The sequence below is a fragment of the Oratosquilla oratoria genome, chromosome 37, assembly GCF_046742065.1.
Source record: "Oratosquilla oratoria isolate Oo_2021 chromosome 37, ASM4674206v1, whole genome shotgun sequence".
Lineage (NCBI taxonomy): Eukaryota > Metazoa > Arthropoda > Malacostraca > Stomatopoda > Squillidae > Oratosquilla > Oratosquilla oratoria.
This window is the reverse complement of record NC_134813.1, coordinates 34,888,091-34,913,829: the sequence shown is the minus strand read 5'-3', so window position 1 is coordinate 34,913,829 and position 25,739 is coordinate 34,888,091. Positions and strand designations below refer to the sequence as shown.

Here is a 25,739-nt window from a genome sequence, read left to right as displayed (position 1 = left end):
ATATACATTTATGTTTGCAAGCTACATGCTAATGGAATAATCCTTTTGAAAGCCATCTTGGTTTGGTAAGAATGGTATGTGTGGTTTGTTTCTTTCTCAGACCAATCTCTTCATCAGAAGTGGTGAAAGGGAGAGAGATATAGGTCTACATGATGCTGATTGTTGTTGTTGTCATGCCCTAGACTGTGGCTGAGCAGTCCCATCTCCCTAAGGAATGCCACGACTAGAACAAGAATTTTCTTACAAATCCTTTATAGAGTGTATATTGTATTGTTGGCATGTGTGATTGTGTACAATGCAGTCTTTCATAATGTGTTGTATTGTTTGGGGTGAAGTGTTAGATTCTGGGCAGTTGTTTGTTGCTGGGCAGTTGCTGTCCTGGGCAACACCACTACAACCCATTTTTACAACAATGATGCTGATTGTTCTGGTGGTTTGTTTGGTTTCATGGTGGGGATTATATGTTTTTTCATAATGCTGAAATTATGTATTCAACAATAAATTCTATATTGTATCCTGGCATTGGTGTGTGAGTGAAGCAATGTCTACCCTAGTGTGTGCCCTCAATTAATGATGATCATAATCCTACACTGACTGTGAGTCTAAGCTCATTATCCAAATCAATCAAACTCATTCAGTAACTACAATAAACTATTCTAAAGGCACTATACATTATTACACTGATTAGCATTAAGCTTTCCCATCTTGCAGTGTCTTATTTTAATCAATCAATTCAGCCCTTATATGGTAAATTCTTACCCTTATAGTATCTAGACCTCTAGAAGCAACATCTGTGCATGACAAAATGTTGAATTTCTCATTCTGAAAGTCATTGAAACGTCCCTTGCGTAGAGAAGCACTCATATCTCCATGCACATTAATACACTCGATGCCACAGCCTTCTAAAAACATTGTGGCCCAGTCAGTAGTTTTGGCTGTATTGCTGAAAAACAGATGCTGATGTTAGCAACTACACATTTCTTCACCAGATTTTTCCAATTATTTCAAACTGATGTGATAATTGGGACCAACAACAAGTGGTGGTCCTGCAAAATGGGCATCAGGGAGAATCATCTCCCAGCTACTCAACTTCAAAACCTATCATGACCCTTTGCCCCATCTGGAGGTGAAGCCCCAAGGATTGGACACCTAGTCTCTGAAGTGGGCTCAAGATCTTTACCTTCACTTGTATTTCCTCCACCTTTTCACATAAGGAGAGCTGACACCAAGTGACTACTCCCACCCTCCTACTACTATAAACTAGTGATACAGAAAAAATTCACACACTAGTACAAGGTTTGAGGACTGTTGCCAGCCACTGTAGGGCTGTGGGTTACTAGTTAGTGAAATTTAAGGCAATAATTATCACTATTATCCTAAAACAAACATAAGATATAAAACTCAATATGAAAATATACATTGCCAAATAAAAGTATCAAATATGTTACCTGAAGATAATAATGGGTACCTTAGTACCTTTTACCAGCTGCAACAACTTTTCAGGTTTCTCTCCCTTCTTCAGCTTTAGAAATTTTTGAGGCACATGTGGCATAAGGCGATGTAAGTATGGGGTTGTTATTTTGACTAATGTGTCAGTCTGAAAATGGTAATACCAGTAGTGAAATAAATTGACACAATAACTTTTCTAAATATATTCTAGTATTCAATCTAACAATGATAAACTGAATGCCAATATGTTTGTATATCATTTGCAAATTCTGAGAAGACTATTTATCAATATACCAAAGGGCTTCTTCCCCTTTAAAGGAGGGTAGCCAGCCAAGGGAGACACATACCCCCACCCATCTCACTCCTATCCATCACCCATCTGTTTCCATTTTGTTTTATTTCCTCTTAGTCTAAAAAGCCAAAGCACATTAATCAGTATTAGCCAAATAAGTTAGTTTGAGACAGTAGTGAGTAATGTCATACTCGCTATTTAATCTACATGTAAATGAAATGACGAGAGGTGAACACGAGTTACGAGTAGGGGAGTAAAGTTGGAGGAAGGGCTTGAAGAGTATATTGGTAAAGTTTGCTGGAGGAGATTTGTGAAAGAGCTGAGGTACAAATGTGATTGGGAGAAAGAGGTGGTATGGTGATGTCCTGAGAATGAATGGAAGTAAATACACTGGAAGATTGAAAAAGATGCACAAACCAGTAGTGCTGGGATAATAATAAAAATTGTTGCCTTAAGTCACATTGACTGGAAACCTGCAGCCAAATAGTGGCTGGTAATGGTCCTTGAGATCCTTCTCAACAGAAAAGTAGGATTATTGTCTGTTGTGTATTAGTGTGAGATGTTTCAATGTCACCAACATATAGTGTAGTAGGAGTAGGTTGTTGGTTCTCTATATATGGGATACAATCAAAGTTATAGTAGGGTAGACAGAAAGGTACTGTGGGAGGTTTTGCGGATATACGGGATAGGAGGAAAGCTTCTAGGAGCTGTCAAAGTTTTTACGGGAGTAGTAGAGCTGGTGTCAGGATTAGAAATGGAGAGAGTGAGTGGTTCGAGGTAAAGGTGGGACTTCGTCAAGGATGTGTTATGTCGCCCTGGCTGTTCAACTTATACATGGATGGGGTAGTGAGAGAGGTAAATGCAAGGGTAGTGGGTCAGGGATTGGAGATGGTTAAAGAAAATGGAGAAAAGAGGAAGGTGAGCCAGCTGTTGTTTGCGGACGACACTGCGGTTGTGGCAGGATCGGAGGAGGGATTGAGGAAGTTGGTGACAGAGTTTGGGAGAGTGTGTGATAGAAGAAAGCTGAAGATAAATGTGGGCAAAAGTAAGGTGATGAGATGTACAAGAGGTGAAAGTGGCAGTAGTCTGGAAGTGAGCATTAAGGGAGAGTGACTGGGGGAAGTGGATAGTTTTAGATACTTGGGTGCAAATGTGGCAGGAAAAGGTGGAGTGAAGGTGGAGGTAGAATGTAGATTGAGAGAAGCGAGTAAATGCCTTGGTGGATTAAAAAGTGTAATGAGGAATAGACATTTGGGAATGGATGCTAAGAGGAGACTGTATGAAGGAGTGATTGTGCCAACAGCACTGTATGAGGCAGAAACATGGAACATAAGAGAGGAAGAGAGAAGGAGTTTGAATGTGTTTGAGATGAGGTGTCTGAGAAGTATGATGGGGGTTACTAGGCTGGATAGAGTGAGAAATGAGGAGGTGAGGAGGAGAACAGGGGTGGAAAGGGGGTTGGGAGAGAGGGTTGATGAAAGAGTATTAGGATGGTTTGGACACATGGAAAGAATGAGTGAAGAAAGACTAGTAAAGGAGGTATGGAAGGCAGATGTGGAGGGAGTGAACATGAAGGGATGTCCTAGGATGAGGTGGATGGATGGGGTGAAAGGGGCTTTGGGGAAGAGGGCAATGTCTGTTGAGGAAGGACGGGAGAGGACAGAAGATAGGGGTGAATGGAGAATGGTTGTATATGGATGATGTTGTGATGCATGAGGTGGAATGGGCGGGGGGATGGGGGGTGAGGTAGTATGTGTGAGCAAATTTTGACGCAGCCCGAAGGGATTTCTCCCCGTCTTCTCCTTTATGCATGGGGGGACGGAGAGGGGGGTCGCCGATTGAATGAAGCGGCCTTGCTGTGGATGTGGCGTGTCTCGCGACACTGCTTCTGACCCAGGGCAGTGGACAAGGTGCAGGGATGACCCGTCATCCAGGAGGTGCTAAGATGAGAGGGAGGGTGGAGGGATGTGGAGTGTATTCAGGGATGGAATGGGTGGGAATGATTTTATGCCTTTTCCTTTTTGGGTACCTCCCTTGTAAGGGGGAAAAAGCCTTGGTATATGTATGTATGTATGTACAATCAAAGTTGATTGAGAGGAACCTTGGACCCATTTCAGAGAATTGGAACTTGCAACCCTTTGGAGTTGCACCTACAAATGGAGGTGAGGATGTTGACCTGTTTTGAAGATGGGAAACCCTTTGCAGGAACCCATTTTTGGTTCTTGGTACTGGGGATGAGAATAAGGGGCAGACCAAGGAAAAGGTGGGTGGATGGGGTGAATGAAACTATCAGAGCTCATGGTCATATATAAAACAAGTGAAAAAATATGTGACAGAGTTGCAAAAGAATGTACAGATTCTGTGGTGGCCCAGGGATGATCTAGAAATAATGTCAGGAAAGTGGTGAGGTACTATCTTTGCATGATTTAAGTAGGAAAGTGAAAGGGAAGGATGTGATAGAAAAGAAGGGTGATGATGGTCCTCTACCATGACTAGCTACCTTTCTTTGCAGGTGACAGTTAATTGGTTCACTAGTTTGGTGGTGGTGGGATAGTGACAAGGAATGATAAACTTTGATCTTATTAAAATGCATATTTGAAATGGAATTTCGATAAAAAAAAATTGTAAACTAACATCTACAACTGGCTGTAGAATGGAGTCCAAACTTCTTGGTGTGGTGGCAGCTACAAGTAGTAGCTGTACACCAGATAAAGGTTCATAATGGTTTATTTCATCTGGAAAGCTTTCCTCTTGTTTATGAGTAGTACTTCCTTGAATCTGAAACCAAAGTATTGATTTTCATAAAGATTCCGAACTCCATAACCAAAACAATTTACATCACAAAAGTGCAAATATATGTCATGTATACATCACATAAATCTACAATATAGATCTATTTTCACCATACACAAATGTAGTTTCCTTTGGAAGATTGAATATGAATAATAAAATCATAATTAAAGTTATGAACAATAAAAGTATGATTAACTTACTGGGAACTTTGAAAGAAAATATGTCATTTTTTCATTAAATGAGTCATCTAGCAAAGTGTCAGCCTCATCAAGCACAATGTGATTTACAAAGTCACGACTGTAGATTTCTGAAGCACAAAGGAAAAGAAGATTAAAAAAAAAGAAAAAGAAAAAAAAATTCCACTGCTGCTTTTCTGGTTCTATTCTCCTCAGTTATTTCTTAAAACTGACTAATTTTTCCTTTTTCTGTAACAAATCAACCAGTTAATAACTTTGTAACGTCAGTTTTCTCTTGCATGAGATTTGTGATCCTGAGGTATCCTACCAAAACCTTGAGAGAAAAGACTCTGTATTGTTTTCTGGATTGTGTAAGTATTATAAGTGTAAGGTGTGTGATGTCTTCTGTGTCTTCTGTGTGATGACTGCATCTGGGGAGTATAATGTTACCATGCCAATTTTGTGCTGGTGTTGTTTTAATTTTCTAACAGAAACCATGTATCTTATCTTTCTTTATTTAGCTCTCATTTGATCATATTTGATTTATCAAAACCAATATTAATTTCTAAAATACAAAGGAGTAATAACATTTGCTTTTTGTAACATTATGGAGTCACAAGTATGAATGTATACAAACTCCTGAATTTTTTAACCCCTTCACTCTGGGCCAAAGTCTCGCAGGCAGCATTAGCTGCCAGACGTGTGATGTTGTGTCATAATACTCGCATTATAAAAAATAGTTACCGCTGTATTGCTCGTTCTCTTTCACCCGTGAATTTTGACAACCATAGAAAATATGATGAAGCCAGTTTACAGAGTATGGGGGTCATGCAGGTACATACATACATATACCAAGGCTTTTTCCACCTTACAAGGGAGGTACCCAAAAAGGAAAAGGCATAAAATCATTCCCACCCATTCCATCCCTGAATACACTCCACACCCCTCCACCCTCCCTTTCATCTTAGCACCTCCTGGGTCAGAAGCAGTGTCGTAAGACACAGCACATCCACAGCAAGGCCGCTTCATTAAATCGGCGACCCCCCTTCTACGTCCCCCCATACATAAAGGAGAAGATGGGGAGAAATCCCTTTAGGCTGCGTCAAATTTTACTCACACATACTACCTCACCCCCCATCCCCCTGCCCATTCCACCTCATGCATCACAACATCATCCATATACAACCATTCTCCATTCACCCCTGTCTTCTGTCCTCTCCCATCCTTCCTCAACAGACATTCCCCTCTTCCCCAAAGCCCCCTTCACCCCATCCATCCACCTCATCCTAGGATGTCCCCTCATGTTCAATCCCTCCACATCTGCCTTCCATACCTCTTTTACTAGTCTTTCTTCACTCATTCTTTTCACGCAGGTACAACTACAATATATATATAAACAAGACGGCGACATCGGCATCCTCGCGTACCCACTTGCTCCTCATGATGCCTATGTAGGCGTCATCGTATTGAAGGGGTTAATGTTTTGCAATTTAAACTCCCTGGTTTTAATGGTACAGTATAGGATATTCAAGGTATATGTTGTTGGGTACCCCATGTTGTCATTGGGTTACGACACCAGATATGAGTGTCCATAAATATCTGTAATGTTCACCCTTGGTTAGGTCATGAAGTAATATTTAGGATAATGACAAGTAAACACAATTGACTATGTATGAGAAATAATCTGAAAACAAATTCATCACACCATAAAGATACTATCCTTTTGAGAAGCTTGGACAGATTTCCATTTTGAGTTATGTTTTCCACCTAAACCTTTGTAATTACATGGCATATTTCACACTTACTGGTAGTGAAGAGTTTGGACATGGCCCCAAAGGAACATACTATAAGATGTGGAGTGGATACTGTTGGGTTGAGCATTGTTCTTTTAGTTTTCCCACCAACAACAAGTTCGGAGTTTAACCCTAGTGGCTCACACAATCTTCTACTGACAGCCTGATAAAAAAAAAATTAATAAATGAAAATAAATAAATAAATATAATAAATAAAAAAAAAGGAGAGGGAGGGAGAAAGAGATAAAGTGTGAGAGAGAGAGAGAGAGAGAGAGAGAGAAGGGAGAGAGGAAGGAGAGAGAAGGGAGAGGGAGAGAGATATGGAGATTGGAAGGATGAAAGGGAGAGTTGATTTTTATTTATTTTTTCATCTACAATATTTCAGGGGCCACCAACTGAAGGGTTTATCTAGTTCTTAAAGCAGATGAAAGGGGAAGGATGAGAGTAATCATGTGAGGGAACGACAATAAAATATAAGGAGTACTTACATGAATCTGTTCAGCTAATTCTCGCCCAGGTGTTATTACAAGAGCCAGGGGAGAATTAAAGGGAATATTATCATTATGTGCTTCCTTATGATCCATCAAGATTTGCAGAAGAGGGGCCAAGTAAGCAAGTGTCTTTCCGTTGCCTGTTTCAGCAGAGATAAGGGCATTGGAACCATTTAGCACATGTGGAATTGCCATAATCTGAAAGTAGTATTGCAAAGTTTATTTTCAGTTAGCATATCTTTCATAATGTCAATATAGTTGTTCAATGTATACATGGATAGGGTAGTGTAGGAGGTGAATGCAAGGGGGGTAGGTGTTGGAGCTTGTGCATGAAAGTGGAGAGAAGTGGGGCATGTGTCATTTACTGTTTGTGGATGAAACTACATTTGTAGCTGCATTGATGGATCCACTGAAGTAGTTAGAGGCAGAGCATGGGAGGGTGTGTATGTGGAAGAAACTGAAACTAAATGTGGGCAAAAGTAGTGATAAGATGTACAAGAGGTGATGATGGTAGTGAGCTGAAAGGATAGATACTGGAGGAAGTGGAGAGTTTGAAGTACTCAAGGTCTATAGTAAATGAATGGAATAAACTTCTTGCAAAGGCAGTGCAATATAGTACAGTTTGAAGTTTTAAGATTAATTTACATAAAAACTTTAGCAATATGCTGTAATGCCTGACATTTATTTAATATGGCAGGAAAGGCCACTTATTTAATGTGGCGGGAAAGGGAGAAGTGGAGGAGGAGGCAGAATGTAGGTTGAAAGAAGCAAGTACATGCCTTGGGGGAGTTCAAAAGTGTTATGAGAAATAGGAACTTGGGAATGGATGCTAAGTTGAGATTGTATGAAGGATTGTACCAACAGCACTGTAAGGGGCAGAAACATGGAACATAAGATAGGAAGAGAGGAAGAGCTTAAATGTGTTTGAGATGAAATACCTGAGAAGCATGGTAGGGGTTACTATGCTGGATAGAGTGAGAAATGAGGAGGCGAGTGGGGGTGAAAAGGGAGTTGAAAAATAGGATTGATGAAAGAGTATTAGGATGGTTTGAATATATGAAAAGAACAAGTGAAGAAAGATTAGTAAAAGAAGTGTTGAATGCAGAGGTGGGGGAGTGAACATGAGGGGGCAACCAAGGATGAGATGGATGTATGGGGTAAAAGGGGCATCAGGAAGGAGGGGAATGTCTGTTGAGGAAGGAAGGGAGATGTCAGAAGATAGGGGTGACAGGAGAAAGGTTGTGTTTGGATGATACTGTGATGCATGGAAGGGAGTGGGTGCTGGATGGGGGGTGAGGAAGTATGGGCAATTGATATTTTGATGAAGCCTGAAGGTATTTCTCTCTTTCTTCTACTTTTCTGTATGAGGGGATGAAATGAAGCAGCCTTGCTGTGGATGTGCTGTTTTCCTACATTGCTTTTGACCCAGGGCAGTGGGCTAGATGCAGGGATGACCTGTCATACAGTAGGAGCCAAGAAAAGAGGGAGGGAGGGGTGGTGAATGGGAGTGGAGTATGTGGGATGAAATGGGTGGGAGTGGATTTTATGCCTTTGACTTCAGCTACCTCCCTTGTAAGGGTGAAAAAGCTGTTGGGATATGTATATATTTTGTTTATCTATCTATTATTATTCATCTGTTTATCTTTTCTTATTCATTATCATAAAAAATTACTATGTTTATTATTTATCATTATTTATTTATTCATTTACTTTTTTCCACATCTGACCTAGTTATGGACCTAAAGGTCTCCTGTCAGCACACTCTTCTTTTGTAATCCTTTGTAACTGGAGGAGGTGGGGTGCAGGTGAATTACTAGGGAAATGAAGCATGTAAATGTCTGAGAGAAATGAAAAGTACCATGAAAAATAGGTATCTGGGGATGAATACAAAGAGAAGACTATGCGTGGAAGTGATTGTGGAGAGCTGGCAGACAGGGTTCATCAAAGAATGTTTGGATGATTTAGCGATATGAAAAGAGCAAGTGAAGAAAGACTAGAAAAATGAGTGTGGAAGGTAGGGCCAGATGGAGGTAACTAGAAAAGATAAAAAATTATGTAGATGGATGGGGTGAAAGGGGTACTGGATACATGAGGAATGTCTATTAAGCAGCTACTTACCTGAATATTAGTGGGGCATTCAAAGCCACATCCACTCAGTTGACTAACAACAGCTTGGTGCAGACCCAACTCATCAAATTCTGATGACTCATTGCCGGGTATGGAAACAAAGGCTGGGTTCTGAAACAAAATACAAGTGTGTGCAAATATGTATGAATGTGTGTGTATAACTATAATATATATACATGTACACATACACATATACATACACTGATAAGGCCAAAACTGGAATATGCAGAGCTGATATGGTCACCCAGTACAAAAAAGAATATAAGAAAATTAGAAAGAATACATAGAGCAATGACAAAGATGGCTCCAATACTTTCAAACTTGACATATGAACAAAGACTGGCCGAACTGGAATTGCCAACCCTGGAACAAAGAAGAGAATGAGGGGACCTACTAACCATCTACAGAATTATGAAAGGAAAAGAACGCCTTGATAGAGAGGACTTATTAAAGTGGGACAGAGGAAAAACAAGTAGACATGCAATGCAACTCAAAAAGGATATCTACAGAAGAGACCTGAAAAAGAACAGCTTCCCACACAGTGATAGATATTTGGAACAAACTGGATGAAAAAACAGTGTGTGCAAACACAATACAAGAATTTAAGAACAAACTTGATCTTGCGAGATACAAAAACGGGTCACCACGAGTATAGCTCCCCTTCCTGTATAACACAACTAGGTACATACATAGTAAAGGGTCTTTCTACCCTTTGTAAGGTGGGGTAAGTTTTTTTTTTATTGCATAAATACATAGTAGGGATCTTGCTCTAGATGCTGGTAAAGTGTTTTTATTGTACCGCCATTTTTAAAGGGTTTAAAGGGCCTACCCTCCCTCCCCCCGGCAGCCACATGCTGCGCACGACCATTGTTTACATACGTTTTGACCATATTTTACCCTATTTTTTTGCATTTGATACACTCATAAAGTTTTCTCATACGTCCGGCATGCACGTGAGTATGTGGTGTGAGGAAGTTCAGCCTGCACGACTGGCAGTGGCCTGAGCCTTACAAAGTAAAGGACATGTACACGTTAGCTTGCCGCATTCACTAATTTGCCGTGTGAAATTCGCATCTATTTTTCAGTGAAGAGATATTTGAAGATATTAGCCATGCCTAAGCTATCCAAACAAAAGGCACACTTGCAGAAGATAAGAACGTCTACATTAGCAACTCAAGGGGAGAAAGAAAGAACCCCAGCATCAACTTTGTTATCACCACCTCCGCCACCACCACTAGTACTCCCTCCAGCAGCTCTCTCCCTTCCATCTACATCCACATCCTCAGCACCTGATCCTCTGTCCTCTACACCTATATTAGACAAGCTGTCTCTACGCAAACAACTGTATGCTAACAAGTGGCTACAAGGATGCCTCCTTGTTGCAACACCTTGGGTTTAGAGTCTCAAACCTCACAGTGATGTCCCTATTGCAGCAAGAGCCTGTTCCAACACCAGAAAGGAAACCCAAGAAAAGAAAGAGAGCTGAATCCCAGCAATCAGACTACCTTGCTGGGTCATTCTAGACCAAGAACTCAAACTTTGCGACAAAGAGTGAGGTGGCGGCTTATGAGACCCTCACTTTGAGTGAATAATATCCTACACTGTAGGAGGGTACAAAGTGCCTGAGTTACTTGAAAGATGCAAAATCATCATGAAAATACAATGGAACCTGTTTTCAATGGGTCTTAGGAGGTCCAATGTAAAATTTAGTCAAACTAAGAAAAAAAAAAAAAACTTTAACACTCATTTCTGAAAAATGTAAGTTTTTGATACTCAAAGTCTATCTCCTCCCTCAATTTTCAACTGATTTTTGCATATGAGGTCTCTATTAATAGCTAGATAAATGACAAAAAATAAAAGAGAGTTTTTTTGCATATGTTAAATAATTTTTTTTTTAATAACGTGTCAAAGTCAAAATTTTGCTTTTTTTCGATAATTTTTTATATTTTTTTTCCTCGGCGTTAAACAAAGATATTAAAAAAAGCTTTCTATTTTGTTTTTTTATATATGTAGAAGATTCTTTTGCTGTAAAATGAAAGACATCGAATAAAAATTGTAAGAGGAGATAGGATTTGAAAGCCCAAAAATATGGTATTTTTTTACGTTTTTTATTAAAAAATAAAAAACTACTCGTCAGATCTGAATAAAACTCATGCTGTGAAGGTTTCCTCAGACCTAGATATCACACAGAAAAAATCAGCAAGATCCTTCAGAAAAAAAATATTTTGGGCGGGGGGTCCCCTTAAAGCACACACATATCTATAAGTATAATTCTGTTTATTCACCAAAGAAGGAAAGTAAAAGCATATTTAGATCAAAAGAGAATAACTGTTACTATAGTAAAAAAAAGTAAAAATATCTACTTTATCTATGATTATTTGGGTCTTAAAAACCTGGAATGTACAGCACTGTACTCCTTCTTTCTCCTTGAACATACAAATCAAATATTTTTAAATTTGTTGAGTCCAGTCCATAAAAATAAAATCCTCTACCTTCCTATTTTTCTGTATGGAGAATGATATGTTATTGATGACAGTAGTATTTCTAATATTCAATTTGTTGCCTTGGCTCTCTTACCCCACAATATTTTGCAGACTGGAAATGATGAATACACAGAGATCCAAGCCAAAAAAATTCCTGATACAAATCAGGCACAGTTCAAGCATCCTCCAGTTAAACATACATACGAAGTATATTCAAAGCAGGCGAGACATTAAATATGATTTGATCAAAATACTACTTCATGGTGAAGTACACATACATATATTCTATAAAATGACTAACTGGCAACTTTTTTATATTTGTAGGTCTGAGTGCAGCGGTGAACGTGGTGGAACCAGTCTGATTCGGTTTGCTGATCTGTGAACACTTGTCAAGATGCAGGGAAACATGGAGCAACATTACGCCATCAAATTTTGTGTTAAACTTAAGAAAACCAAACAAGAAGCTTATGGAATGTTAAAGGAGGCCTATGGGGATGAACAGATGAGCCAAGCAAGTTTCTATCGGTGGTTTAACAGATTTTCTGAAGGAAATGAACAGGTTGAGGATGAACCCAGATCTGATCCACCGAATAGTGCTCACAAGGAGGAAAACATTGAGGAAGTGCAAAGGTTAGTGATTCAAGACCATCGTATATCTGTGAGGATGATATCTGAAGCTGTTGGTATTAGTATTGGCACAGTAGAGACAGTTCTGACCGAAGATCTGAAGCTCCACAAAGTCTGTGCCAAGTTCATGCCAAAGATCCTCTCCAATGACCAGATGCAGTTTTGTGTGGAATGTTGCACTGATATTTTCGAAATGATAGAGGCTGATTTAGGTTTCCTGAATAAGGTAGTGACTTGCGACGAGAGTTGGATTTTCACCTACGACCCTGAAAGCAAACGTCAAAGTGCTCAGTGGAAGCACGCGACTTCCCCAGACCCAAAAAGTCAAAGATGAGCAGGTCGCAAGAGAAGGCCATGGTCATTCCTTTCTTCGACTCCCAGGGGCTCATTCACATTGAATGGGTTCCTCAGGGTCAAACCATCAATAAGGAATATTACCTTACTGTTCTGAAAAGGTTCAGGGAGAAAATGAGGAAGAAGAGGCCTCAGCAGTGGAAGAGTGGTCAGTGGTGGTTCCACCAGGACAATGCCCCATGCCACAAGTCGCTGGTAACCACCTAGATGGCCAACAGGGGGATGAAAGTGGTATAACACCCACCCTACAGCCCTGACCTAGCCCCTTGCAACTTCTTCCTGTTCCTACGCATGAAAGACAGCCTCAGGGGAACCAGATTCCAGTCAACAGAAGAGCTGAAAGCACATACCCACTCCACATCCATCAAAACCTATTCATGGCCTCTCCCATTTTATCACCACAAATGGCATACAATACAAGCACACTAAACTACAAACATTCCTACACAAGCACAATGAACTACAAACTTTCCTACACAAGCATAATATATATATATAAAAATGACACAGGAGACAAAGCACATAATACATCTCTTACTGGCACCCTTCACCAACTACACCACAATCTGAGTAGACATATTATTACACAAATGTAAACTCAATACTCTTATATACAATAATATGCCATTTTGCTGTTGCTACATAGCTTACCCTTGCTACAAAATTGCTCTGGCAATCCTTGAGCAGGGAATGGAAAGGGCAAGAGTCAGGTGTGTGTGGAAAGAAGCTGTGAACGGATGAGGAACTGACATGGTTTGAAGGGATTTCTTCATGTCTATTTTGTAAATGCTTGAGTGGATGAGGGGAGAAGGGTCCCTTTGTAATGAAATCATGGTGGTAAATAGTCTTTGGGAGTCAGACCCTGATGTAGTGGTGCTGCATCTTACTGCATTGCTTTTGACTTGAGCAGTTGGTAGGGGTCAAGGATGACTCTTCATCCATAAGGAGCCAGGAAGGAAGTAATGACAAATGGGTTTTTGGATTACTGTGAGATGGATGAAGGGTGGGTATATGCTTTGACTTGGCCACTCCTCCCAATATAAGAGAGGAAGGATATTCTGGTATGTATAATATCAAATTCCTCCAACTTTATAGGCATCCTAAATATAAATTCACCAATTCTAGTTACTCAACAAATGAAAAAATCATCCTGAGAAATGACTTAAATACCCATTGCTCCTCTCACTAAGCACCAAATACTACTGCTTCAATGCTGAAATACTACAATGGGTGGGATGGGTGAGTGAAAGAAGAACCATTACTCAACATATACCGAGTAACAATGAATAAATATGTTATAAAGAATGCAGGCAATACTTACAGGCCCATAACTATTTATGGTGAAATAATCTCCAGCAGCCTTCTTGTTGTGCCAACCCTTACTGGCTAGTGGCACTGTTTTAAACCGTAAATAGGTCTGGCCTCTGTAGTGGTTGAGCTCTTTATTACGACATACTATAAGTGGTATCTGTAACATAAAAGAATTGAATAACAAACTGTGATTGTGTATACAGGTAGATAGAATGTTAAAACACAAAATCCATGTACAAACATATAATAGAATAAGAATAAATGTTGCCTCAAGTGTCCATTTCTAAACCTGCGCCCCAATAGCCTATGGGAACAGTCCTCTGGACTGGGAACTGTATTGCCTTGTTGAGGAATGACAGCTTGTTGTTTACCTGGTGTTTGCCCAGGACCAATGCATGGGGACCTAGCCTTTGGGAGCCTCCAGACCTGAGTTGGTACTAATCAGTTTTGTCTAGATAGTTGGTGCAGGGAGGGGGAAAACAAAACCCTTACTAGGCATGTCACTTTAGTGGATAATGCGGTGTCTCAAATACACTGTACTGAATAAGAAATTGTAGATCAAAATCCCACTGTATTGTGAGTTTTCATGGGAGACATAAGGTTAAGGAGGGCAATAATATTCAATTTACAGTACAAAGCTGTGATAAGCAGGCTTTGACTGGTAATCCACAGCTCCACAGTGACGTGTAAAGAGCCTATGGCCCTGCCATAAATCTCATTGAGAAGAAATGTCTGAGCTGGTTCTTCTTTTGTGAAATGGCAGGGATAATACAGTAGGAGTTAACAGTGGGAGATCCTGGCCCTGGTCTGCAGACTAGGTGTCAGCCCTGAGTCTCTGAGTGCCAGCCACTCAACACTACACAATACAAGAGTAATGATAGGTTTTGAAGAAAAATGGCAAAATATTTACTCTGATGTCTGTCTCTCAGGACTATTACTTGAAGTACCCACTGTTGGTTCCTCTTACAAAGAAAATAAGGCAATACCCCTTTGAGAACATATCTAATATCAAAACAATAAAACATAGATAAAGAGACAGTTCTAATAATTCTAAGTAGCTTCACTCACCTGCCAATGCTTTCTTTATGCACATTTCTATGCTATACTGTATCTCAATATAACATTCTTGCCTATTATTCTTCAACAAAGATGAAACACCAAAAACTAACCTTTCTATCACCCATTTGTGACCTCTTCAGTTGTAATTTTCTTTGTTGTTTCTTCACATTTTGTTTAATTTTTGCTAAGTGTCCAGCTGTTGATGCTGGTACACGGATAATGGGCATTGCTCCTGCTGTGCACATTGTCTGTAGAAAAGTATAATCATTATGTTTAAAGTAATGAGTCAAAGTACAGTATGTGTATATATATATATATATATATATATATATATATATATATGAGTATTTCACCCTTATAGGGGGTCAAGTCAAAATATGCCCACATAAGAAAAAAAAAAAAAAAAAAAAAAAAAAAAAAATCCTTTCCATCTCAGCACATATTAGATGAATTACTCTGTCTCCCACCGGACTAACTGAATCAAAAGCAATGCAGTAAGGAACAACTCTCCACAGTAGGGCTCAATGGCTGAAGTTGGTTTACCCACATTAGTTCACTGTATGACAATCCCCTCCACTTCTCATCCACTCTAAATTATGATACTCATGAGAAATCTGTTTGTGACACAATATTCATTTGTCCATTCACTCCTACCTTTTGTACTCTAAAATATCTGCTCAATAAATATTTCATGTGTCCAGAGTTCCCCTTCACCCTATCCACCCATCTCATTTTCAAACTCAACCCTCCTACTGCTTTCCACACTTTCCTCATTCATTATATTTCCATAAGTTCAAATGACCTCAGAACTTTATTCCACCTTATCCGACTCCCACTTTTCCACCACTGTTTCGTCTCGCCTCCACATTTATCACAAGTCATTCTTTTAACATGTATCATATTTCTCAAATATTTCATCTCAAAAACATTCAGTCTTCTACCTTGCCTCTATTACATTTTAATTACATTCATATATCAAATGGCTTCACCTTTCAGGGGGGTGGTAGAGTCAAAGTACACACCCGTCTAAAACCCCATTCATTGTCCCTTCCATCTTATTCCAGTGGTTAGTTATTACTATTATTACTCTTGACCCCCATTAGATTTATATACTGCAGAATATGTGTACTCAGTATAATAAGTGCCTTTAATTTTGCATTATATACATTATATAAAAAATTATATTTATGTTCTTGAATTACAAGTACTGTACAGTTGGGGCACATATATTCCTCTTATGATATAAGTAAAATGTTTAATTTAATTGAAAGTAGTGTTACAAAGGTGATTGTAGGTTGAGCAAAAGTTGTAACCTGTATTAGTTTAATATAGGTAAACAGACTCGTCTGTGTGGAGAGGGCATGAATCGTACGTTTGGCAACGTGGGATGCCCGAGCTGAGGGTAAGGTTAGTGGTAGAGTTCCAAAGCAAGGCCTGCTCAAGAGTAGTCATTTTTCTTTCCCTCGTCGATTTGTGCATTATCCCTATCTACCTCAGAACTACCTCAAACTAGTGTGATGTGAACAGTGAAAGACCCATGTTTGAATAAAGAAAAATAGACGAAATGGTAAGAGAAAAGAAAGATAAAATTTGGTGATCGTTATCGTGTCTGGTGATGGTGTATTACGGTGACTATCTCGTCTGTGATTTCATGTGGTTTGCGCTATCTCATGCTAGTACTGCTATTGCAGAAATAGTGTATGTATTTCCACAGTGTACGAGTAGAGAAATATATGGGGAGAAGCGAGGTTAGTATCTCATTACGTACTTCCTCTCTGGGTAATTGCTCACGATGAAAACCTGCCAGAACCCTTCCCTCAATATTGCAACAAACGTCTAAGTTCGTTGCAGTAGCATTGTTTGTTAAATATATATATATATATATATATATATATATATATATATATATATATATATATATATATATATATACCATGCAGAACCGAATGATAATGCAGAGGAAATTTCGCTTAACAAAATATGTAATCCTGATTTCGGTAATCTTTAACTGGATTAATTTATTTATTTGCAATAATTGTCTTGTTACTTCTTTATTTTTATGTTGACTTTTTTTGCTAATGACATGATATATTTTAAGTAATTAACTGAAACCCATCAAACATGTATGTCAACAATAAGGTACCAGTATTTGCTTGTCGCCTTGTCGGATGTTGTCTCACTTTCAATGCGACTTCAGACGCGACGACGTTGAATGATAGACCGTTTTCTGAAATGCATCATCGAGATGTCTGACACCATTTGCTGGCAACAAAACTACGGTAAGCTGTTTTTCTTCTGAAGAAAGGCAATGTTTAATATAAATTAAATAAAAATAAGGATGTGGAGTTTGAGAACCTCATCCACTCTTAATTCAAGCAAATTACATTTTTATCATTTCACTGTAGACAGTAGTTACATATTTGTACACTAGTTCTAATATCTGTAAGACTGTTCTATTCTGCTGTTTATTGAAATGGTTAAACCCAATTCTATTATACCTTCACCGTTCGACTTCCACGTTCGCTGTGGTTGGCACCAGGCGTTAAATTTATTCGACAGAGGGACTGTGCAGTGAAAGAAATATCAAGATGTATTTATTTGAGTTACTGCTTTAAATTTGAATAGTCACTAGTGGATTGTATACATATCTTTCTATTATTTGATAATATCCTAAAATCAAAATGATCAAATTCGCATGGTTAGACGACTGCGTAGCTATGGGACCAGGGATGCTAATGTCAATGTTACAACACAGATTAGCAACAATTCATGAAAATGAAAACTATTATATTTATGTGCATAAATAATACACAGCATTTGGATCACCCAACATCAAATCACGTATGTGATGATGAAAATCAAATTTCAAAACTGGGGTTCCTATATTATTATTTGCATACTGTTGGTTGTAACCAACTGGTTAGTGTTAACTTCAACATATCCATACATATTTCCTATACAGTGTGTACAAAGGTCATATTGACAATGGAAAGTTCATTTACAATTCAAGGGCATGGGTCATGTCTTAGATAAATAAATATATATATATATATATATATATATATATATATATACACACACACACACATATAATAAATATATAATAATAGTAATATTGCCAGCATTACTTGTTTGACAATCAATCCCTTCATTACAAGGATTCCTACAATCTTTATTTCTAATGACATCCCTTCAGACTTCCTCAGTCTATATGATTCTGTAATGCTGTAGTTTGTATATAACAAATTGGAAGCACATGTGAATTCATAGATAATTGCAATTCTGCCACTAGGCACGAAGCTTTTGTTTTATATGATGTGGGATACTGTGAGTCGACATCCTTCCTGATGGTTATTGCTAAAAGTCAATTGTTCACTGTAAGCCATTCAAGTAGCATCTACACTGATTACTCTACCCTTTTCTCTGTTGACCCCTACTGGGCTTTTCTGCCTGAATATATCGATCTTATCCCCTCCTGGCTGGGTTTCATTCACCTTGTAAGTTCATCTCTTTGGTGCAACATTCTCTGTAAGGATAGTAGTCCTGGTTATCTGGGATGAAATAGCATTACTTCAGCCTGTGGGTTCCTGACCCTTGAAAGAATTAATAACAATCTTCAATCAATTTATAAGAATCACCACCACCACCTACACCTCCGCAGTATGATTCTCAACAGTCAGCAATGAACACAAACAACTTGTTGACTCTAAAACCACCCCTATTGGAGAAATATATACAGAAACCAAAATATTCTCCAAAGGACACCGCATGGAAATGACGGGAACACTATTCTATGAAAACTCTTCAGCACCATACACTATCACACTAACACCACCAACAGAACACAACAAAAAACTACACCAGCAGCATACTATTTAAACATTTATAACAACATATCACCTATACTACACAAAACATCCTCACAAAAACAGATGCACACTCTGATCACCAAAGAAGCCCTTTAAGGCCGGCCCCACACGTGCAGTTTAAACTGACAGTTACAACTGTTCAGTTATAACTGTCAGTTGAAACTGCAGTGTGTGGGTATCTCAGTGATACTGAGATACCCACACACGTGCAGTTTCAACTGACAGTTGTAACTGTCAGTTTAAACTGCACGTGTGTGGCCGGCCTAAGACAAACCAACACGCTTGATACTACACCAACAACCCCCAGACATAAGCCCTACAGAATAAACCCTCCTATATTTGCTAAGAATCACACTAGCACAATTGCGGCCAAGACACCAGCACTGAAAGATTGCCAACACAGAATAGGCCTGGCCACAGATTCAAACTGCCCCAAATGCAACCATCACATAGAGGAGATGGAACACATCATAGTACATTGCCTCACACTAACAATTCTTAGACAAAACAATACATTATTTCTTCCCTGAGAGGCTGTTGTTGGTTAGCTGAAGGCCGAGGTTCTTCTGCAAGAGACCAGGGCCAATGGATTGATCGATTGACTGAATGAACTTATGGAATCTATAGGAATTCTATTTATTTTTATACTATGAGTGCATAGAGGGTTTAGGAAGAAATGTCAATGTAATAGTACTGGGAGACCTTAATGCTAGGGTGGGAAATGGTCCAATCGATGGAGTGGTTGGGAAGTGTGGAGTTCCAGGAAAGAATCGTAGTGGAGAGTTGATGGTGGAAATGTGTCTAGAAAGAGAGTTGATGATAGCAAATACAGTGTTTCGGAAGAAAGTCAAGCATAAGTACACATGGGAGAGGGTGGTGGAGGGAAGGGTGGTAGATAGAGCGCTAATGGATTATGTAGTGGTAAATAGGATTATGATAGGAAGAGTTAAGGATATACATGTGCTAAGGGGAGAGGGTGGGGGAATATCAGATCATTTTTTGGTGGAAGGTAAGCTGAGAGTGGAGGATAGATGGAGAAGGAGGAAAGGGACAAAAGGTAGGGAGGTTCTTAGAGTGAACTCCTTGAATGAAAAGGAAAAGGAGAAGGAGTACGAAAAGAAGCTGAAGGAGGAGTGGGAGGGAGTAAAGGATAGAGCAGAGATGGGTGTGGAGGAGGAATGGGGATGGTTCAAGGAGGGAGTCTTAAAGTGTGCAAGGATGGTGTGTGGAACAAGAAGGACAGGGGGAAATAGAAGAAAGGGTAGTGAATGGTGGGATGAGGACACAAAGAAGGTTGTAGAAGAGAAGAAGCGAGCATTCACAGATTGGTTACAAAAGAGGACAGGGGAGTCATATGAGACGTACAAAGAAAAGAAAAGAGAAGTAAAGCAAAAGGTAAAGGAGGCAAAGAGGAGAGCAGATGTGAAATGGGGTAGGAGTATGACAGAAAATTTTGAAAGTAATAAAAAGATGTTTTGGAAAGAAATTAAGAGAGGAAGAGGAGGCGAATCAAGTAGGGAAGAAAAGGTAAAAGGTACAGATGGAGAGTTGATAATGGAAGAGATGGCAGTGAGGGGAAGATGGGCAGAATATTTTAGGGAGTTGCTGAATGTGAAGGAGGATAGGGAAGGAAAGATAGCTGCAGTGGGAAATGCGAAGAAAATGAGAGTGATGAGTGAGGAGAATGGAGGAGAAATAAGGAAGGATGAGGTGAAGGCAGTTGTAAAGATGATGAAAGCAGGTAAGGCACCTGGTCTGGATGGATGTCATGCAGAATGTCTGAAAAAGGGAGGTTCAGTGATGGTGGACTGGTTGGTGAGGTTATTTAATGTTTGCTGGAGAGAGGGTAGAGTACCGGAGGACTGGAGTAGTGCCTGTATAGTTCCTCTTTACAAGGGAAAAGGGGACAAGTGTGAATGTAGTAATTTCAGAGGGATTAGCCTGTTGAGTGTAGTAGGGAAGGCGTATGGGAGGATCTTAATTGAGAGGATTAGGAGAGGAACAGAAGGAGTAATTGGTGAGGAACAGTGTGGTTTTAGGATGGGTAGAGGTTGTGTAGATCAGATCTTTGTGGTAAGACAGATATGTGAGAAAGCTATAGGAAAGGGGAAGGATGTTTTTTTGGGCTTTTATGGATCTGGAAAAGGCTTATGATAGGGTAGACAGAAAGGCACTGTGGGAGGTTATGCAGATTTATGGGATAGGAGGAAAGCTTTTGGGAGCTGTCAAGAGTTTTTATGAGAGTAGTAGAGCATGTGTTAGGATTAGAAATGGAGAGAGTGAGTGGTTTGAAGTAAAGGTGGGACTTCGTCAAGGATGCGTTATGTCGCCCTGGCTTTTCAACTTATACATGGATGGGGTGGTGCGAGAGGTGAATGCTAGGGTAGTGAGTCAGGGATTGGAGATGGTTAAAGAAAATGGAGAAAAGTGGGAGGTGAGCCAGCTGTTGTTTGCGGACGACACTGCGCTTGTGGCAGGGTCAGAGGAGGGATTGAGGAAGCTGGTGGCAGAGTTTGGGAGAGTATGTGATAGAAGAAAGCTAAAGATAAATGTGGGTAAAAGTAAGGTGATGAGATGTACAAGGGGTGAAAGTGGCAGTAGACTGGAAGTGAACATTAAGGGAGAGCGACTGGAGGAAGTGGATAGTTTTAGATACTTGGGTGCAAGTGTAGCAGGAAAAGGTGGAGTGAAGGTGGAGGTAGAATGTAGATTGAGAGAAGCGAGTAAATGCCTTGGTGGTTTAAAGAGTGTAATGAGGAATAGACATTTGGGAATGGATGCGAAGAGGAGACTGTATGAAGGAGTGATTGTGCCAACAGCACTGTATGGGGCAGAAACATGGAACATAAGAGAAGAAGAGAGAAGGAGTTTGAATGTGTTTGAGATGAGGTGTCTGAGAAGTATGGTGGGGGTTACTAGGCTAGATAGAGTGAGAAATGAGGAGGTGAGGAGGAGAACAGGGGTGACAAAGGATTTGGGAGATAGGGTTGATGAAAGAATATTAGGATGGTTTGGACACATGGAAAGAATGAGTGAAGAAAGACTAGTAAAAGAGGTATGGAAGGCAGATGTGGAGGGAGTGAACATGAGGGGACGTCCTAGGATGAGGTGGATGGATGGGGTGAAGGGGGCTTTGGGGAACAGGGGAATGTCTGTTGAGGAAGGAAGGGAGAGGACGGAAGACAGAGGTGAGTGGAGAATGGTTGTATATGGATGATGTTGTGACTGCATGAGGAGGAATGGGCGGGGGGATGGGGGGTGGGGTAGTATGTGTGAGTAATTTTTGACGCAGCCCGAAGGGATTTCTCCCCGTCCTCGCCTTATATGCAAAGGGGGACGGAGAGGGGGGGTCGCCGATTAAATGAAGCGGCCTTGCTGTGGATGTACTGTGTCTTGCGACACTGCTTCTGACCCAGGGCGGTGGGCAGGGTGCAGCGATGACCCGTCATCCAGGAGGTGCTCAGATGAGAGGAAGGGTGGGAGGGGTGTGGAGTGTATTTAGGGATGAAATGGGTGGGAGTGTTTTTATGCCTTTCCCTTTTTGGCTACCTCCCTTGGAAGGGGGAAAAGGCCTTGGTATATGTATGTACTTTTATTTTACTGGAATTTGGAGAAATGAAGTCTGGTATAAAATTTATATTTTACAATCCTTAATACACTTGGGATCCACAAGTAAGATTAGTTGCAAGGTGAAAAAAAAAAACTTTAGAGGAATAAAATCACCAAACAGTAGGTAGAATAAATATAGTTATTTTTTGTTGCTGACATTTATCAGCACTCTAGTCATTATGAAAAAAATTGTGTTGTAACCGAAAAATATTTTAGGATCATGGTGTTAGATTAGTAAGGTGTGGGTATATATTAGTATTTTGTCAGTAATAATCAATACCTCTATCCTTGTAGCTGTATTATCCATAAGGAATAGGGGGATGGCAATTAAAAGAAAAAGTGAATAGAATTCTTGATCCTCAAAATGGATATCGGACTATGCACTGCGATGTGTTATCCTTGGCAATTGTTATTGTTATTTTGAACCGAGTTCTTTTCATTGTCTGTACTTCGTGTATATTGATTCAATGCCAAATAAACTTATTATTATTATTAACAATAATTTGTGCTGATTCCTTGGTGGAGTCATAGAGGTGGTAAAGGAGAGATTTAGGATCAATCAATCAATCAATCAATCAGTTGCCTCAGATCTCTCTTGCAGGAGATCCATAGCTCCTAGGTAACGGCAACAACCACAGGATTATCTCATAAGCCACCAAGGAAGAAATATTGTCTAGGTATGGCTTGGGTGGGGCAGCATTATGAAATGTTTGGTGTCCTCTGTATGATGGTTGGTTCTTTTAAGGCAGTTTATATCTGTGAATTAGCTTCTTTTGAGTTTTGGTCCATCCTGTTATTTATCTTGGTGCTGTTTTTTGTAATGTTTGTAGAGTATCTATGTTTTCCTGATTGTTGGGAACCATACTATGGAAGTGTAGTTGAGTGTGGTTCTAAAGAACTATTTGTAGACTTTGATTAAGAGTTTCTATCTGCTGACCTAGTTTCTAAATGTTAACCACCAATACAACAATTTTGTCATTGCTAAACAGTCTTTGTATGAATGATCAATTGCCAATTTACTTGTTTTCATTCATAAAGTCTTGTATGCTTCCATCCATAGAATTCTAGGAAGTTGGTGCCCCAACTGTTGGTCTACTTATGTCCTTTACTAAGGAGATAGTTCATTATTTTCAAGCAATATCAGAAATGTCTGCTGTTGCTTTTGTGTCAGTATATACCTCAGTTAACCCTGATTAACCTTGTCCTCACCAAATATTTGATGGTCTTATTCCTGACTCTGAGATCTTCTAAATGATGATGTTTCAGCCATTATCCAACTTGATGGAACTTCTTCTATAGTACCTGATGCTATTCACCCTTTTCTTAAATCTTTATGCCCTTGTTACCTTACTCCCTTCTCACAGACTTTTATCCCACCGGCTCTTGCCCCTTAACTCCTTCCATACAATAACACCTACATAGGTCTCATGATATGCAAGTTGGTATATTTATTTTGTAGTTGTAGCTGAGTGACCTCCATATTCTGTGAACTGGCTGATCATATTTTCTGTGGTTATTAATATTCAGCATGAAAGAGATTATTACAGCTGTAACTTTATATTTTATAATGCAAGTATTAGTATGATGCATCATCATACATCAAGCAGTTGATGCTGCCCACGAGAATTTGACTTGTATTGAAGAGATTAAAGGATGAGCACATAGCATATGTACTACTTTGCATAAATGTATCACATATAGAAACTTTTTTTTTAAATTTGCCCCATTATTTGAAGATACCAAGCTATTTTTGTCTCCAACATCCATTGTATACTAAAAAAATTAAATTCTTTGCCAGTGCCATCTGCTGATGACGTATATCAATGAATTACCAGCTTAACACAAACTGAATATTTCTCAGTGATAATGAAAATTCTTCTAATTTGAGTGAAATTAACTAGTCAGAATTGGTTAATCTTGCCAGGGATGAACTTGGGGATCAGGGGATCATGCCTGGGTTGCGAGGGTATATGTTCAAGCCCACATTCAAGGGCATTAGTGAATGGCTCCCCAATACCAATGGGAATGTTAATCGATACTTGTTCTTAAGGCTGGATGGTTGGCATGTAGCATTTTTAGATCCAATGTTATTCATGAAACTTACTTTATGATCCCTCAATACATCTCACATTTGCCTCCATTGTACAATCTTTCTGTCCTAGAAATTTGGTTGTTTTGGTTTACTCTGCACTGCTTGTTAACTAAGAAATTTATTAGTATTTTTTTTTTGTCATTATTGTGGATGTCTGCATGATCTTTTTGGATAGTGTGTGTTGGTACTAACAAATGCCTTGTTCATGATTTCTGTGACTATCACTGTTTTTTCTGCTGGTTTTGTCTTGTTAAATCCTTCTGGCACTTCTATGATGTTTGTGAGAAATGTGGTAGTGGAGTGACTCTCTTTGAAACAATGTTGGTTTAAGGATCTGATCAGATTAATTGTATTTCTTTCTGCAATTAAACTCCATTACCTTGGATACTGTGGATAGGAATGAGATCGATATGTAAGATACTGGGTTTTCTGGTATTTTATTCGGTTTTAATGTGGGTACTATATATGCTGTCTTCGTTAGAATTTTGGATATTTGTGAAGTTTTGTCTTAGCTGCTCACACAGCATTTTGTATATTTATTGCATTTATATTATGACAAATCCAACAACTTTTCTTAGTAACATTTCTTGCAGAAATTAATATTAACCCCTTCCATACACTGATGCCTATGTAGATGTCATGAGGCACAAGTGGGTATATGAGTATGCCAGCACTGGCATCTTGATTATACTTATTTTGTAGCAGTAGCTGATTGACGCTCAAATTCTGTGAACTGGCTTGATCATATTTTCTGTGGTTATCAATATTCTGAGTAAAAGAGAATGAGTAATACAGCTGTTACTTTATATTTTGTAATGCGAGTATTGTGGTAAATCATTTAATCATTGTACATCAGGCAGCTGATGATGCCCACAAGAATTTGACTCGTATTGAAGGGGATAAAGAATGGAGAAAAAATAATTACCGTAACCTACTGCTACATGCTATTTTGTCTCACCTGCTCACACAGCAGTTATAATATGACAACTTCAACAACTTTTCTTGGTAATGTTTTTCCTTCAAAATGATATTAAGGGATGATGAAAAAATAATTCCCACAACTTTCCTGCCACTCACATGCCAAAGCGGTGTCATGGTTGTCCAGTCATAAAGTGCAAGATATACATCTGTCCCTGCACACATTTTTAGGTTAAGTTAGGTTTGGTAGTTTAGGTTAGGTAGTTTAGGTTAGGTTAGAATAGGGAGAAAAACAT

General features: G+C 39.3%; 1 protein-coding gene across 1 annotated transcript in view; it reads right to left on the bottom strand.

Moving 5' to 3' along the window:
- Dbp21E2 (putative ATP-dependent RNA helicase Dbp21E2) overlaps positions 1 to 25,739 on the bottom strand; it is a 31,253-nt gene that overhangs the window by 4,252 nt on the left and 1,262 nt on the right. Inside the window, exons 2-10 of the mRNA XM_076175460.1 lie at positions 15,066 to 15,203; positions 13,907 to 14,053; positions 9,113 to 9,232; positions 6,992 to 7,192; positions 6,516 to 6,666; positions 4,735 to 4,841; positions 4,376 to 4,519; positions 1,449 to 1,597; positions 760 to 943 (exon numbers count right to left, since the gene is read on the bottom strand). Of these exons, the coding sequence (XP_076031575.1) occupies positions 760 to 943; positions 1,449 to 1,597; positions 4,376 to 4,519; positions 4,735 to 4,841; positions 6,516 to 6,666; positions 6,992 to 7,192; positions 9,113 to 9,232; positions 13,907 to 14,053; positions 15,066 to 15,203 (1,341 nt within the window). The remainder of the gene's footprint in view (positions 1 to 759; positions 944 to 1,448; positions 1,598 to 4,375; positions 4,520 to 4,734; positions 4,842 to 6,515; positions 6,667 to 6,991; positions 7,193 to 9,112; positions 9,233 to 13,906; positions 14,054 to 15,065; positions 15,204 to 25,739) is intronic.